Source organism: Triplophysa rosa, linkage group LG21 (assembly GCF_024868665.1).
Source record: "Triplophysa rosa linkage group LG21, Trosa_1v2, whole genome shotgun sequence".
In the NCBI taxonomy this organism is placed as follows: Eukaryota; Metazoa; Chordata; class Actinopteri; order Cypriniformes; family Nemacheilidae; genus Triplophysa; species Triplophysa rosa.
The window spans coordinates 18,203,921-18,219,997 of NC_079910.1; the positions used below are offsets into that span (position 1 = coordinate 18,203,921).

The 16,077-nt window shown below is 35.2% G+C and overlaps 1 protein-coding gene across 1 annotated transcript; it reads right to left on the minus strand.

The window, feature by feature from the left end:
• Positions 1 to 1,209: 1,209 nt before the first annotated feature.
• On the minus strand, positions 1,210 to 15,637 carry LOC130571833 (cadherin-like protein 26). Its single transcript, XM_057363083.1, has 17 exons — positions 15,524 to 15,637; positions 12,694 to 12,816; positions 12,365 to 12,526; positions 12,107 to 12,251; positions 11,796 to 11,968; positions 11,452 to 11,583; positions 9,846 to 10,028; positions 9,386 to 9,705; positions 9,159 to 9,295; positions 8,856 to 9,080; positions 6,734 to 6,955; positions 5,307 to 5,425; positions 5,110 to 5,202; positions 4,599 to 4,682; positions 4,062 to 4,103; positions 3,885 to 3,962; positions 1,210 to 3,764 (listed from the first exon to the last, which is right to left on the minus strand). The coding sequence occupies exons 1-17, from the start codon at positions 15,557 to 15,559 to the stop codon at positions 3,558 to 3,560; spliced, it is 2,481 nt and encodes an 826-aa protein (XP_057219066.1). The 5' UTR covers positions 15,560 to 15,637; the 3' UTR covers positions 1,210 to 3,557.
• Positions 15,638 to 16,077: the final 440 nt, after the last annotated feature.

Below are 16,077 nucleotides of genomic sequence, written 5' to 3' on the forward strand. Positions count from 1 at the left end.
CCTGAACTCCAAACTGAATGTCAGAATGGGAAAGAAAGGTGATTTAAGCAATTTTGAGCGTGGCATGGTTGTTGGTGCCAGACGGGCCGGTCTGAGTATTTCACAATCTGCTCAGTTACTGGGATTTTCACGCACAACCATTTCTAGGGTTTACAAAGAATGGTGTGAAAAGGGAAAAACATCCAGTATGCGGCAGTCCTGTGGGCGAAAATGCCTTGTTGATGCTAGAGGTCAGAGGAGAATGGGCCGACTGATTCAAGCTGATAGAAGAGCAACTTTGACTGAAATAACCACTCGTTACAACCGAGGTATGCAGCAAAGCATTTGTGAAGCCACAACACGCACAACCTTGAGGCAGATGGGCTACAACAGCAGAAGACCCCACCGGGTACCACTCATCTCCACTACAAATAGGAAAAAGAGGCTACAATTTGCACGAGCTCACCAAAATTGGACAGTTGAAGACTGGAAAAATGTTGCCTGGTCTGATGAGTCTCGATTTCTGTTGAGACATTCAAATGGTAGAGTCAGAATTTGGCGTAAACAGAATGAGAACATGGATCCATCATGCCTTGTTACCACTGTGCAGGCTGGTGGTGGTGGTGTAATGGTGTGGGGGATGTTTTCTTGGCACACTTTAGGCCCCTTAGTGCCAATTGGGCATCGTTTAAATGCCACGGCCTACCTGAGCATTGTTTCTGACCATGTCCATCCCTTTATGACCACCATGTACCCATCCTCTAATGGCTACTTCCAGCAGGATAATGCACCATGTCACAAAGCTCGAATCATTTCAAATTGGTTTCTTGAACATGACAATGAGTTCACTGTACTAGAATGGCCCCCACAGTCACCAGATCTCAACCCGATAGAACATCTTTGGGATGTGGTGGAACGGGAGCTTCGTGCCCTGGATGTGCATCCCACAAATCTCCATCAACTGCAAGATGCTATCCTATCAATATGGGCCAACATTTCTAAAGAATGCTTTCAGCACCTTGTTGAATCAATGCCACGTAGAATTAAGGCAGTTCTGAAGGCGAAAGGGGGTCAAACACCGTATTAGTATGGTGTTCCTAATAATCCTTTAGGTGAGTGTATATTTGCTTTTTAAATTTCGTTGTGTTGTGCACCAGTGGGCCACCGTACTGAAGGGTTAGAGCCAGTTATATTAGTGTCAGATCAACAATAGTCCACATGATGTCAGTGTTGCACAGTTACTTTATTTTTTATGTATTTTTCCATTTCAGAGGGAAAATACATATATTGATCAGGGCAGAAATGCTTTTTTACAATAAAACAAAAATACACGTCAGTACACCTATAGCATCACAAATAACCATGTCTGCATCCCGGCTCAGTTTATAACCATTCTTTGTAATGACTTTTATAGTGGTTGCCAGAAGAATTAACATCATGTTCTTATCTTTCTTATTGCACCCATCAAAATTAATATTAGCCAGATATAGAGATTCACAATGAAAAGAAATCGTCATATCAAAAACAGCATCCAAATTTATTTTTTTAAAGTTTAAAACTGAGTTAACTGTTGTCAAAATATGGCTAGCTTCTTTAATCGGCTGGTTTATTATTTCTACTGGAAGCAAAGTTATTTATCTAAACAGTTTAAGCTATTTCTCCCGTTTTAAGTTCTTTGTCTTTCTTTCTGGATTTGCTTACATAGTCTCTTAATTGACGCCAGCCGTTTCAAAACAATAACTATTGTATTTATTGTACTTTTACAACAACATAAAAAGCTCTCGTAAAAGTTTTTCAGTTTAACTAATTTTGAATTTTGTTCAATTTCAATCAAAAATCTTATTTACTTATGCTATATTTGTCAGTCTTACAAAAACACATTTGCATGTACTTTGTTCTACTGCATTCAAGGCAAATGGACATTATACACAAATTAATAAAAAAGGTCTGCCAGAGTTTTAATAATAAATCATGTAACAGCAATGATTTGCCTTCACTCGTTTTGACAAGTGGACGACTTTGAAGTCAACACAGGATTAATTGATTTATACCTTTGTTTTGTGTTTGTGACTTCCAAAACACTTTAATTAAATACTCTAATAAAAATACAGGATCAGTCAGTGACAGTAACTATGCAGGTTTCACGCAAACAATAGTTGTGGCCGGAAAGTTATTTGGTGTGAAGAAAAAAAATAGTTGTGCGGTAGTTCTGTAAGAACAAGGTTGTAACTTGATGCTTTAAATTCACAACCATGCAAAGAAATGATGTTTAAGCAAGTCTTTGGGTGGGACCATAGAAACAACTGAGTTTTTGTATCCTGTAGTTTACCTATGATAATATATCATCTGAAATCTTTCACGATAACAGTAAGCCACCTGTTCTCAGTTTCTGGGCCAATGCAGAAATGACATACAGCCAGATGAACAAAAAAGAGCTTGTTGTGATGATATACGGTCTCAAGCTCAATACCCTATTGACTTCCATTGTATCAACACAAAACCACAGAGACATTTAAAAATTTATATTTTTTGGTGTTCTGCAGAATTAAGAGTCATATACGGGGTGAAAAAATGATGACTATCCCTTTAAGGATTGGGCTTTTATGATATGTGAGGTAGTTTTGTTGAAGTTACAGGCAGCTGCAGGGAGTTGACATTTGAACTCTGTGACATTTTAAACTGAGCTATTACAGGAGCTGTACATTGAGGAAAAAGAACAAAAACCGGTTGAACAGGTTGTGGGACTCCAAATGAAAACGTCTAGCAACCGTTGCAGTTTTGGAGCAATGAACCCGTCCACAGTAATACGCTCTGCTTGAACTGAATACTGGATTTTATTATTGAGTCATCCATTTCAATAGCCCAATCAAATATACAAATAACGCTAAAACATTCAGTTCAAAAATGAAAAAAAAAATGAATACACATTTCATTGCTCCCCAAGGCGACAACACACATGCACCTTAATGTTTTTTCAAGCAGCATTCTGAATGTGTGCATCTTAAAAGCATAGTAGTTTTTATCAAATCGTTATGATGCTTCTTAAGTCAGCACTATATTGACTTCAAACCAAAAGCCATAACCTTGAGTACCAGGCACAATGTAAACAAAATGTGCCCTGTGGGCAAATGAAGCCTGTGTTTGTAGTACAAAAGGCGTCACTCTATTATATGAACTTCATGTCCAAACCAAACTCACAATCATTTTAGAGACATTATTTTAAGGTCAAAAACTAGTGTTGCTTTAAGAAGCCGAGTTGAAAAAAGTCAGAAACGTTGGAGGTCATGGGTTCGCTTACCAGGAAAACACACACTGATAACGTGTCTTCTTTGAAATCACTGAACTGCGAGTCACTTGGAATAAAATTACCCGCCCAATGCATACGTTTACAGTTGTGAAAGCATGTGTTCTTCTATTTACAGCAAACAATACATGTGTGCAAAGAGTTATTATTAACACAGATTCATAAACTCTGAACAGTAACACTATCAGTAGAAAGACCCTTATCCCATATTTCAAGTTCTCATAACATCTCAGTTTTGCATTCAATAAACCTGCTCTGCTTTCTGATACAGTTGTCACGTTTTCATCGGGGGAGGACTACAAATTGTTGCTAGATTATTGAATTTGTAGTCTAGATAATTAAGCGTTTCTGGAAGAAAGTCCGTCTCGGCGATCGAGATTGTATCCAGATCAGCATTGGCAATAAATTCACCTTCATGTGCGTAACAGTGCGGTTGATAAGCATCATGGTCCTCATCACAGGTTTGAAGAGTAAGCAGTCGCTGCAGAATATAGAAGACAGAAAACAGCATGAAAGCAGCTTCTCAATATCCTTATCACTTGAAACTTTTCTAAGGCTAGTAGCACACATTGACAAGGTAAAAAAATGAGACAAAAATCACCTGGTTGATGAGACTGAAGAGTTTTTCCCTCATGACGGGGATGTTACTGTAAGATGTGGTTGATCTAAAGCTTGATCTCTATATGAAAAAAATGGACATGATAATGTGGAAAAAGGCAGATGAGCTGGAGTGTCAGTATGATGTGAAAAACAACTTATTACTGTCGATTTTCTTTACCTGATAATTTCTCATATCCTTGTATGAACGTCTTGAGGAACTCTGAAACAGCACATCACAACACACAAAAAATTGAAATAAAAATGTTAGCCATGTTTCACATACAAGTTTACATAAGTTCCCCATGTGGTCAATAACATTATCTCTTAAAACTAATCTTTGACCATCAAAATTACATATTTAAACTTTTTCCCCCTGCGAAAACCTTTAAAATAGCTTGAATGTAACTCTACACCTCAGCTTCATTAAGTATAAATTAATATGCAAATTAATATTAATGCATATTAAAATGACACATTAACATACTGTATAAACAACATTAAAAACATTTTTAATGTTTCACCACAGGTGGTCTTTAATAATATACTTAGTATTCATACTTTGTAATTTAAGCGTATTTAAAATCGATCCACCCAAACCTTATAGTAAGGTGTACATGTTGTTAATGAATATTATTCTTATGAGTAATTGCCTTAAAATATGTAACAAGTTTAACCAAAAACTGTAGTTATGGAAGTGAAAAACCTAAATACTTACTCTATATATTGACCTTTGAAACATCTGGTCAGAGAAAACTGAATTCGGGATTTGTGCAACAGCCTGCACTCCATTAATTGTCATCTGCATATGGGGCAACATTATCATTATCAGATTTTGAAATTCACCGTTTTTTTTTGGCAGGACTAAAAATATAAGCAACAAGACAGTGTAATTTTTTTTTAAAAAATACTTGGTTTGTTCTCCTTTTATTTTAATGGCATCATGAAGATCCTTGTGTGCTTTAATGAAGGCAAAAATGAGTTTTGTTCATATAGTCACAAATTTGCTTACATTTGATTCCTGCTCAATAACTTATGACAGACATATAAAGGAGGATCTTTGAAATGGCAACCTATTTTTTTTCTTTCAAATCTGTCAATTATCATGGGAGCTCATTGGCTCAATGGGTAGCACTGTACCCTCATAGCAAGATGTATATATTCATGCAAAATATATTCAGACCCAGGAAAAAAACTGTTGCGAAATATGTAGTTTTCTTGTATCTTACGTTTTGTGATGTTCTGTGCTGATCTAAGTATACATTAGACACCGTGGTTTCTTTAGAAAATTGTGTTTTTTCACCATCCCCATTGAAAGGAACCTGCATGAAGAGATTTTAATTATAGAAGATCATTAAGTGATATCTGCCATGTCACATATAAATACAAAATCCCAATGTTGCAGATAGTTTTGTGATGAAATTACCATGCAGTCTGTTCCTGGTATTTCAGTGTTGGTTGTGATCAGACGACCAAAGCCATCATCTAATGGAATCATTTTTTTCTCTGTCTTGCATGTCATCAAAAATGCCATTAAGAGAATTACTGAAATACAAAGTAAGACATTTTTAAAACCTTGGATAAATCACCAGTGAAAAATAACTTTCTCATCAATTCTAATTATGGACAAATTCTTTCACTGCACTCGAGCTGGCATGAGCTTCACAAGTTTGTGGAAATTCTGATGATTCGTGTTATTTCAGAATGAATTGAAAATGTTCAATAGAAGCAAGAAAATGAGAGCACTTGTAAAAAAATGACAAAATGTTACCTAGATGTCAACAATTGGCAGACATGTGAATATTGACATAGATATAATAGAATCTAAAATATTTGTAAATATTTCAACAAAATAATATTATTTTGTTCTATACATTTTCTTAAATCTTGAACCCATATTTCTGTTGAGTTATTTCTCAAAAATTAAGTTACAAATGCTAAAAGTAAAATACTGTATATGCATTTAAAGAAAACTGTGTCTATCACAACCAAACACAGCATCTGAGTCGTGTATGTGAAATGGTGCAAAAAATTTGCATTTTACTGATGTAATGCAAGCACTTACAGGTTTATACAGGCTGGACAGTTTTTTCTTTTAGATGCAACCACAAGTTTTGATAGTTTGAAAGAAGTATTTCTGAAAGACACACCTTCCGTTTCTCTTCTCACAAACTATGTATCGAACAAATCTTGCCGAAAATTGAAGTTTATAAGCCCACATTAGTTTACCACTCAGATCTGATATATTGATCTAAAACTATTGAGTGACGATTCTAAAGATTTTTTTAATAGCATGTCCATTGGGAGCATATTTAATACACAGACACAGTAAAGAATGCTAATTCACTCATTCGGTCCAATCACAACATATGGAGCTGTTGAAAGAAAAGATACAAGGGGTATACAAAAGGGGATTTCAAATTTTTTTTGTCAGCCGAACCCCTTTGACCTCATGTACCCCTGAGATTTTAAGTCAATATTTGCATGTTAGTTCTAATTTTTTTTCTGTTTTAAAGTTTTTACACAAAGTACTTTACATAATATTGTTATTATTAAACCTATACCATTTCTTTGCAATTTAACATTTTTCAAAGTAATTGGAACAACTTGTATATGCACTGGTAGACAAAGTGTAACTCACGAACTCCCTGCAATTCCCTCGCAAACCACCAGGAGTTTGTGAACCCCGGTTTGGGAAACTCAAGAAACTAGCTCATTTTTGCTCGTCCTACCATTATGTTTAATACAGATTGCTATTGGAAATCCTCAGTATAATAAAACCAACTGAGCTGCTGTCACAGTTACTGAAAAATGTAGTTGAGCTACGTTTTTACTTAGTTGCACTCCACCTACCTGCGAGAAACAGAACTGCAAGGATCATGGCCCAGGTTCCCCCACTGCCCATTCGAGTCTTAGACACCATCCTTTCATGACAGCTGGAATCACTAGCGCAGTTACACACGGTGACTGACAGATTCTGTATGGTGGAAAATCCCTGCTGGTCTGCGATTCTTATCTGGAGGAAATGATGACCGGAATATACATTGCTCTCTTTTACAAGATCCACAGTCGTGCCTTAAATAAAGAAAAAGGGAGAAAACTGAAAATAGTCTTTGCATGTCAAAGATCAGCAGTCTTTTTCAAGATGTAATAATTGTACAAATGGTTGTGGTCCACGTTTTGTTAAAATTCAAAATGCAACTGAATTTACAACCCATTTAACGTAACATTACACAATGGTGCAGGTGACACACAACATAAATTCTTATTTTGTATCGTTTCCAATTACTCCCCAAAAAGTTATTATCTTATTACCTAGTTATTATTTTCTTTTTGACGATCATGCAAAATGAAGAGGATACATTTGTAATACCTTTGCATAGTTTTGTTGCTGTCTACTTTGAGACTTGTCAGTAAACGTTCACTTTTGTGACTGGGTAATGTCATTCCATATGAAAATCTGTTTGGCAGGCTACATGTGTCATGACAAAATCAAAATGGCACATCGACATACTATAAAAACAGTTATGAGCTGTCAATGATATAACTGTCAGCAGAAAGCTTATGCAAATAACTTGTAGGCACACACACCCATGACAAAACGAGTCAAAAAGTCAATACACTGCTGCACGGATTCATTTCTTTCAACATTTATGAAGATTATATAAAGCTCTCCTAAAGGTACAGTCTCCTAAAGGTATTTTATGTATAAAATGCTCAATTAAAAAAAAAGTTGGGCCATAGACAGGATTCTAGAAAAACATAGGTCCAAAACTGAGTTTGTCCTCACAAAAAATTGACTTCATTTTAAGATGCATGGAGCGTAAAAATTAAACAATAGCTAAACCCACGTGACGTCTGTCTTTTCATGTTCTTCAGTATCAGTAAAGAAAACTCATATATATACAGAGAGACGGGAGGATTGTAATACACGCAATTCCTCCGATCAGAAACAAGCTAGAGTGATGACACTTCATCTGCACATGCTCAGAAGTGTTCTCTCTCTGCCTGTGGAGAAGGAGCACGATTATTGCACCCCTGCCGAAGATTTTAACAAAATACTGATTTTGATGCATCACAGTTACTTTTGGATGTATTTTTCTAGAGTTTAGATTGACTGCGGATTTACATACATTTGAACTCTAGGGTAAAATAACATAGACGTGGCTAGCTAGCATTCAAGACTTTATCTTGACTGCAATATCGGGGCCAGTTGAAAGACTGTGTCACAATGGCCCCCGAGCAACATGGCCTAAGCACCTTGTTTGTCTGCATTGGCATACTTTTCTGTTAGAAAATGAAGATATTTTTACTTGATAAATAATTTACTTTTTACATCATTTAAACGTAAAACTACATTTGAAAAAGGTGTATTAAAATAAACGTGTTTGTTGTGGTAAAAACATAGTAAATCATCAACATTTTGTTTATACTTCTATTTATAATTTCATTCAAGTGTGGTTAAAAAATCATGTCATGTATCTGAGTGAAATATAGTATTATTATATAATTAGTGCACCTATATTTGTTTCTTGAATCAAAAGATGACTTGTGTATTTTAAATAGTCTAAGTTTTAAAGGAAAATGTAAAAAATGTTACAATTGCCCCATTGTCACCCACTTTAAAAAAAGAATAATTTTACAGAATTTTCTGTTATTTTTTTACAGATTTCTCACGTATAAAAATATATATAAAAAAACGTATATGGTATATTTCTGTCGCTCCAGCTGACAAAAAAAATGTTTTTTTACGGAATCTTTTTTACAGTGTACAAATAGCAGTGTAATAAAAATGTTCTGTATTGTGAAAAAGCACATTTGGGTTTGGAATGACATAAATCAAATTAGCTGGCGTATTAACCATGTCAATTTTAGTTTCATGTTGACTTTAAACATGCATGTTGAAACATTTTTTTGGGTCAAATGGTCATCATAAGTCTAATAAATGAATGCAGTCGATGGAACGTGGGAATACCATGAGCTGGATCAATCCTCCATTTCCCCTCAACATCTCCTAACAGTTCGTAGTAGAAAGGTGAACTGTATGGAGGAAGGTCCAGGTCTACAGCTGTGATGTTGACTGTTGTGGGCTCTTTGTCCAAGCACATATTGATGTGATCCACAGTCAACAGCGGCACATTATCATTTAGGTCTTGTAAGTGAATACGCACAGTGCCTGTGCCGGTCAGCGGTGGTTCACCTGTCAATCACATGCATGAACATACTACAGTCCAAAACATACAAAATATCTATTTATAATATAGTTGATATACCATACCATCATCAACTGCATACACGATTGCTGTGTAAGTGCTGTTTTCCACAGATTCTCTATCCATAATTTTTGCTACGGATACTTTTCCAGTCTTTTCATCAACAGTTATCCAATCAGCGTCATCTTTCCCCTTGACAAATCTGATAGAAGGAGAGGGACCTGTGTTTATATGATTCTGTATCTTGCAAAGTACAGTGCTATTAGTGTTACATAAATTCAGCTTTACTTACCTTATTGTGTTTCCATGAGCTCCATCCGAATCAACAGCAGTAACTGTTGTCATAAAAGTTCCCACATCTGTGTTTTCCCTTATAGTAACATCTGTAACAAGTGGTATAAATACTGGAGGGTCGTTGACATCTTCAACATAAATTGTCACTGGGATGGACTTGTAGAGTTTTTCATCACTCGTGCCGGGGGTTTCAAAAAATCTGTCGAGTTCCCACATAGAGTCATGTGGACGGTTTTTAATCGTACATGAAAAGTAAGGAGCCTCATTCTGCACACTGATGGACAGATTTTGGTATGTTTGCTCCTCATAGTCTATTGCCTGGGTGGAAAGAGTAACCACAAGAGTATGTTGTATTTCAGCTTTTAAATCAGAAATACTGTTATGAGGACATTTTTTTTCAGAAACACTTTATACATAAAAAAGACTTTTGGCATATTTAATAAAAACCATCAGCGTACCTTAACAACGGTTAAAATCCCTTCATTTGTAGTTGGGTCTGTTTCTATTTTAAATATATTTTTTGTCTCTCCCTGGATTGTGTATTTAGCTTTCCAGGCTTTTGACCCAGGGCTGTCTTTATCTGATACTTGAAGTCTCAAAACTTCAGTCCCAATGTCTCGCTCCTTTACTTTCCCACTGCCCTAAAACAGAAGCCAAATGTGACATTATGATTTTATGGAGTTTTATATCTGCACAACATGATCTCGTCAACTGCATTTCTAAACTGCACAAAAAATCTGCATTCTCCTGCAGTGCACTGTGTGAAACTAATTTTAGTATACACAAACATCGGTCCTCTTCTGTCAAACTGGGGTGCATTTCCCGAACAACGGCGTAACTCGCTGCTTCACCTCCAAAGTACCCCAGGGAAACCTCCAGGAAGGGCTCCTGTGTTGCATTCCAGAGAACTAGGGTTTTGACATTTCCCACCTTAAACCCAGAAATGAACGACTGGAAAGGCACTCGATGTCGGTTATCTGACCTCTGAAAACGGGGCAGATTAATCAACCCTGACCTCAGGGAGATGATGCTTCCAGTGAGATGTTATGTTTTAGGTTTTATGAATAAATTCAAATAATAAATATTGTTTTGGCATTCTTTAATGTGCAGTGACTCGTGATCAACTTAAAGGGATAGTTCACCCAAAAATGAAAATTATGTCATAAATTATTTTGTTCTGATGAACACCGAGAAAAATATTCGGAAGAATTTTCGGTCATTGACTACCATAGTAGGAAAATTTTAAATGGTAGTTAAAGGTGCCCCAGAACAGTTTGCTTCCCTGAATTCTTCAAAAGATCTTATTTTGTGTTTCTACTATGGTAGTGGATGATGTCCCAGAACTGAAAATTGCAAAAATTCTCCCTAATATCATTCTCTGTGTTCAACAGAACAAACACATGTATACAGGTCTGGAACAACTTGAGGCTTATTAAATGATGACAGAATTTTCATTTTTGGGTGAACTATCCCTTTAAATGCATTGAGGCTGGAGGTGGGACATGCCAGTTTAAATGTTTCGTCTCCGATGCGGCACTAGAGCATGTTCAGTCGGTCTATGGACATGCGCACTTTTCAAAAACAGTGCTTTATTTCTCTTGACAAACTAAACTACATCAAATTGAAATGTTATCCTATGGAATGCACAACATTCTTTGTTATTTTGCTCAAGAACATGATCTGTGTTAGTGTGCATGTCAAACTAATAAGAAACTGTCGCTGCTGTCCTTCCAAAACCCCGGATGTCCAAATTAGCAGATTTTCAGGAAATGGAAAAAAGCACCATTTTGTCAAAGCACTTTTTATTACTTTTTATAAATAAAGGGTGACTAATAATAATGATTTATGTCAAAAAATAAAAATCATGAAATGGCTGTTGTTTCCAACCAAGTAATCCAAGCGAAGCTGTTTGCGAACATGTTGGAACTATGGTTTCGGGAAACACTTGAATCATTTAACCCATAGTTGACTCACAATTATTTTGGGGAAAAGTTTATCAGAGTATCCAAACAATAACCGAGAACCTCACAGACATAAAATCTTTAAATCAATAGAGAAACTCACTGTTTGTCCGGAGAACACTGGAAGGTGGTTGTTTTTGTCAGAAATCTTGACTCTCACTGTACTTGTGCTTGAGAGCTTTTTCGCTTCTCCGTGGTCCTTTGCTTCAACCAGAATTGTATATTTTTGAGCTTTCTGAAAGATTTTTATTGAGAAGCTTTAAGAAATCATGGGCTATACACAAAGTGTGGTTCATGTACAGTATGTTTAGTGGACATTGAAAATGTTCTGTGACAAAGTGCAGATTTTGATTAAACACATAGCAGGGACTTATAATTCATATGCAATTCGTATGTAATATAAAAACATCAAATTTGTTTTGTTATAAAAACTAATAAAGCTCATACCTCATAATCCAAACACCCTTTAAAATAAATCATCCCTACTCCGTCACTCTGTTGGATATAAAAGTCAACGTTGTCTGTTTTTGGTATGACAGACTTGATTGTGAAAGAAAAGGTCCCGTTAGGAGTTTTTATATCGTCTTTATCAGATGCCAACACAGTCAAAATCTTGTCACCTGAATGAAAATGAAAAAAGAGTGACTACACAAGCATTTTGTCATTTTTTTTGAAAGACAACATTCAAAACGTTTAAAGGGACCCAAAAAACACTTTAAAAGCATTTTGGGGGAACTACTGCTGTAATTTTATGTTACCTTGAGCATGTGACTCTTCCACAGTGATGTCATAGTTTAATTGCTGAAATATGGGGGGGTTGTCATTTATGTCCAATATCTTAATCTCAACCCCGAGCCTTGTGTCCACTGCATTGTTAGATCTATTTACGGCTTCAAAACGGAGCTGTAAAGGGAAGATGACACTCAATATACAGACCTGACTTACAGTGTATTTAAATGAAAGACATTTTAGATTTATTATGCAATAAATATATTGTTTTTTTGAGGAACACATACTTTGAGAGCTTTAGTACTGTCTGTTATAGATTCGTAATCCACTTTTCCATGTACATAAATTTCACCTGTATCCTTAGTAATGGTCAGAATATTTTTGGGTTCTTCATCCACACCCTGGCCGTAAAGGACGAAATTAACTAAATATTTCCTATCGAGTTCAATCTGAAACACATATAGTACACACATCGAAAATAGACATTCATTATTTATTCATATATTTAATTAAAATAAATCTATGTCCAGCATTTAATTTGCAATGTTATTTACAAATGAAAATAAAGATGATGAATATCCCAGTTGAAAACAGTGACTGTTACAATGCGACTCACCTTTCCGAGTTTATATGGAAACGGTCCAGGATTTTCTTCTTCAATAGAAAAAGAATCGATGATCCATGCACGTTTCTGTCTTATCCTTCCTGTATCAGCCCATGTATGCATGGTCCAGGCAAACTGAGTAAAAAAATATAAACACAAAACTTACTGCATGTAAAGTATCATATATATTATGACATGATATGTGACCCAGTCAATGAAAACCAGGCTAAAGTCTCATAATCTAATTCTGAAATAATGAGCATCAAAGTTGAATAATAATCATTCATTTCACTATAATTTCAATCTTTGACATGGTCTTACTTAGTCAATGTTACAGATATCAAGGTTATCTTTTCACGGATTTCTTACATCATGTTAAATTATTTAATGCAGGAAACAGTAAATCGCCAAAATAACTGGCTTTTCACAGACTGGGTTTGGTTTAATTTAATTTATAATATAAATTAAAAATTATATTTTGCTTGAGGAAAAAGATGCCTATTTTTACACTCTTTATACAGTATACACATATCTGTATATTTCTTTATACAGCATTTATATATCATTGAAACACTGTATTACAGTAAGATCCCGGGGTAGAACAATTTTTGACACGTGTCGTCTAAAATAATCATCTTCATTTGTCAAAATATCTCAACATTTGCCATGCTCTCCTTGACATTAAGAAAATTGACATTAAGAACCTTTTAAATGAATGTCGTTAAGTTTCACTGTCTTTCATATGTTTCAGTTCAGTTCAATTTCTTTGCTAAAAAAAAGCGTATATGAATTATAAAAGTTTTTTTTTTTTAATATAAAAGGCTCCCCTCTAAACTGACAAACAGAACTCAGTATAAACTTATAAATAAAAGTTTATCTTTTTTCCAAGTTTTTTTTCATTTGTTTGTATGTTTGTTTAAAAAAAAGCACATTTAAGACAGTAAGACACATGTCTACTCCAGATACAGGATGGGCCAGTTTTAACTTTATTTTGTTTTTGTTGGAAACATTGAACTTTTGCACGTTAACAAATGAAATTTTTTTTTTGCAAAAAACGATAACTCCATTAAAAAAAATCTAAAATCATGTTTTAAATTGTTATCATGTTTTTATTGTGTTTTATTATGTAAGTATTCACTGTATTCTTTGAGGTATTTTTAGTTATTTTTTACTGCAGTTTGATTGATATTAATAGGGTTACGGTTATTGCACAAGAAGATTTTAGATTTTGTTTTGAAAATCTGATTTGGCAAATTAACTCTTTAAATATGTCCTATATCACTTTGATAAACTTTTTGTTGTCTTGTATTACTGTTTTTACACTACTAAAGCTATACTTGTGTGAATGGTTTATATTGTGCGCATAATCCCATGCAATCCCGCGCCTAATTCCAAACCCTGACAATATTTTTCAGACCATATTTTACAATAATGATACTATAAATGATCTACTAAGAATCATCGGCTGAATTGCACAATTGCATAAAAGGAAACCGTCATGAATTATATAATGTAAATTTATTTTTTGGTGAAATTAATATATAAAAAAGTCACATTTCACCAAAAAAAATATTTAAATTATATAATTCATGACAGATTCCTTTTATGCAATTGTGCAGATTATTCATCAACAGGTTTTAGTTTTGAACCATGATACAGTCCAAACTTGAACTACCACCGCTTTCCCCTACAGCAAAACTACGTTGACTTGAGGTTGCTTCAGGGGGATTGTTTCTGTAACGCTACACTATGTGAAAGTGTGAACGTGAAAAGGAGACCAGTAGCAATGCTTGTGCTTATTATTTGTTGCATTTAGTGTTCCTTTTTTTTTACATTTTCGATAAACATTTTTGCTAAGAATGCAATTAAATCATCTGCACTAATACAAGTGAAATGCATCCGTCCTTGATCTTGAAACTTTGATGATTGAATAATGTCATTCCACTTTGACTGAACTACTGGCAACTAAATATATAAGTTTAGTGCTTTGTGTTGTATGTAAATGGTAAATTCATTGACATTTAGATTCTTGTGAACGCTTGAGGGCATACACAAGAAAACCTTGCAAAGCACCTCATACAGTATATTCTAGTTGTGACACGTCAAAACCTTTGAGATGGAGTTCACAATACACTACTACTGAAAATTCTTACCTTATTTCAATACATTACCAACATAATTCAATTGAAAAGCTTAACTATTTATTAAAAATTGAAAATGAGCATAAATGTCTTATTATTTGTTATGACCCCATATTGCTTAAATGACAGCATGCACTCAAACTTCCATGAACTCCACAAATCTTGTGCAAAACCTGAAGATCGGTGTTGTCTCATTACAATTTGACAACGTTCCAAAGAGATCATTATACCTCACATAAAAGACAATTAGCATGTTTAACTGATGTGGCATACATGAAGGCATTCAACCTGTCTTTACAATGCAAGAGATTATTTCAGTGCATACCATCGTTCACGTGTCATGGTGTAAAAGATTTAAAGGAATGACAGTAACTTTGATCCACACCCTGTGGTGGTAATGTACTGTATATACTCAACAGAATAAATTCAAGCATGCCCTTAATTGCTTCACTTCTTGTTATGGTACTAATCCACACACAGCTGATAATTACATAAGCAAATCATTCAGTCAGTTGGTCACGTATTGCACATGAAGCTGGATTTCACCCTTTTGTACAGTGCGATAAGCCAACTTAGTTCCCTAAACACAAACAGCCACTGTTTAGAAAGATGATCAAGCCGAAGGGAGAAACATGAGCCGGTATGATCGGCCACAGACACTCTACTGCACCTGTATCACATCACACAAGACTTTAACTCACCAGCAGCACGAGAAAAGTGACAGGAAGGGTTCTCATGTTGAAGCCGTGGTAATGTTGTGAGCCTCGAGCAGTCGACTGATACTGAGTTTTCCTCTTTCTCCAGTTTTTAAAGCTGCTCAGGTGACAACTGGGGGAGGAGAGGGGATATTCAAATGAGGGTGGGCAGGGCAACTGCGCCACAGTGTCACTACCTTTGATGGTAGTAGAGGTTGAACTAAAAACAGGTTAAACTAAAAACAGAGAAATAAGTACGTGTTCTTTATTTTTATTATACTTTGTTAAGGTGCTTTTTACTGCTCTAAAACATGACATGTAATTTCCTACTATAAAACTGTTTATACATTTTCTAACAACAAAACACAGTTTGTTTCTGGTGATTTTTTTCTTTATAAAACAGAAGCACAAATAATTTTGTTTAAGGCCACAATTATAATGATTCTTAATTGGCTAATGTCACAGACTTGTAATTAGGCTTGTTCAAGATAGCCAAACTCTGCTCAGAACCGATCACCGGTGATCAAATTTATGCTACCCTGTCAAATTTTGCTACCTCC

Excerpts from the sequence above, each read along its gene's own strand:
- LOC130571833 (XM_057363083.1), bottom strand. The coding sequence starts at position 15,559 with ATGAGAACCCTTCCTGTCACTTTTCTCGTGCTGCTG. Across the intron at positions 9,296-9,385 it reads GCTCATGGAAACACAATAAG|ATTTGTCAAGGGGAAAGATG; the intron begins GTAAGTAAAGCT and ends TCCTTCTATCAG. Across the intron at positions 3,765-3,884 it reads TCTTCAGTCTCATCAACCAG|CGACTGCTTACTCTTCAAAC; the intron begins GTGATTTTTGTC and ends TATATTCTGCAG.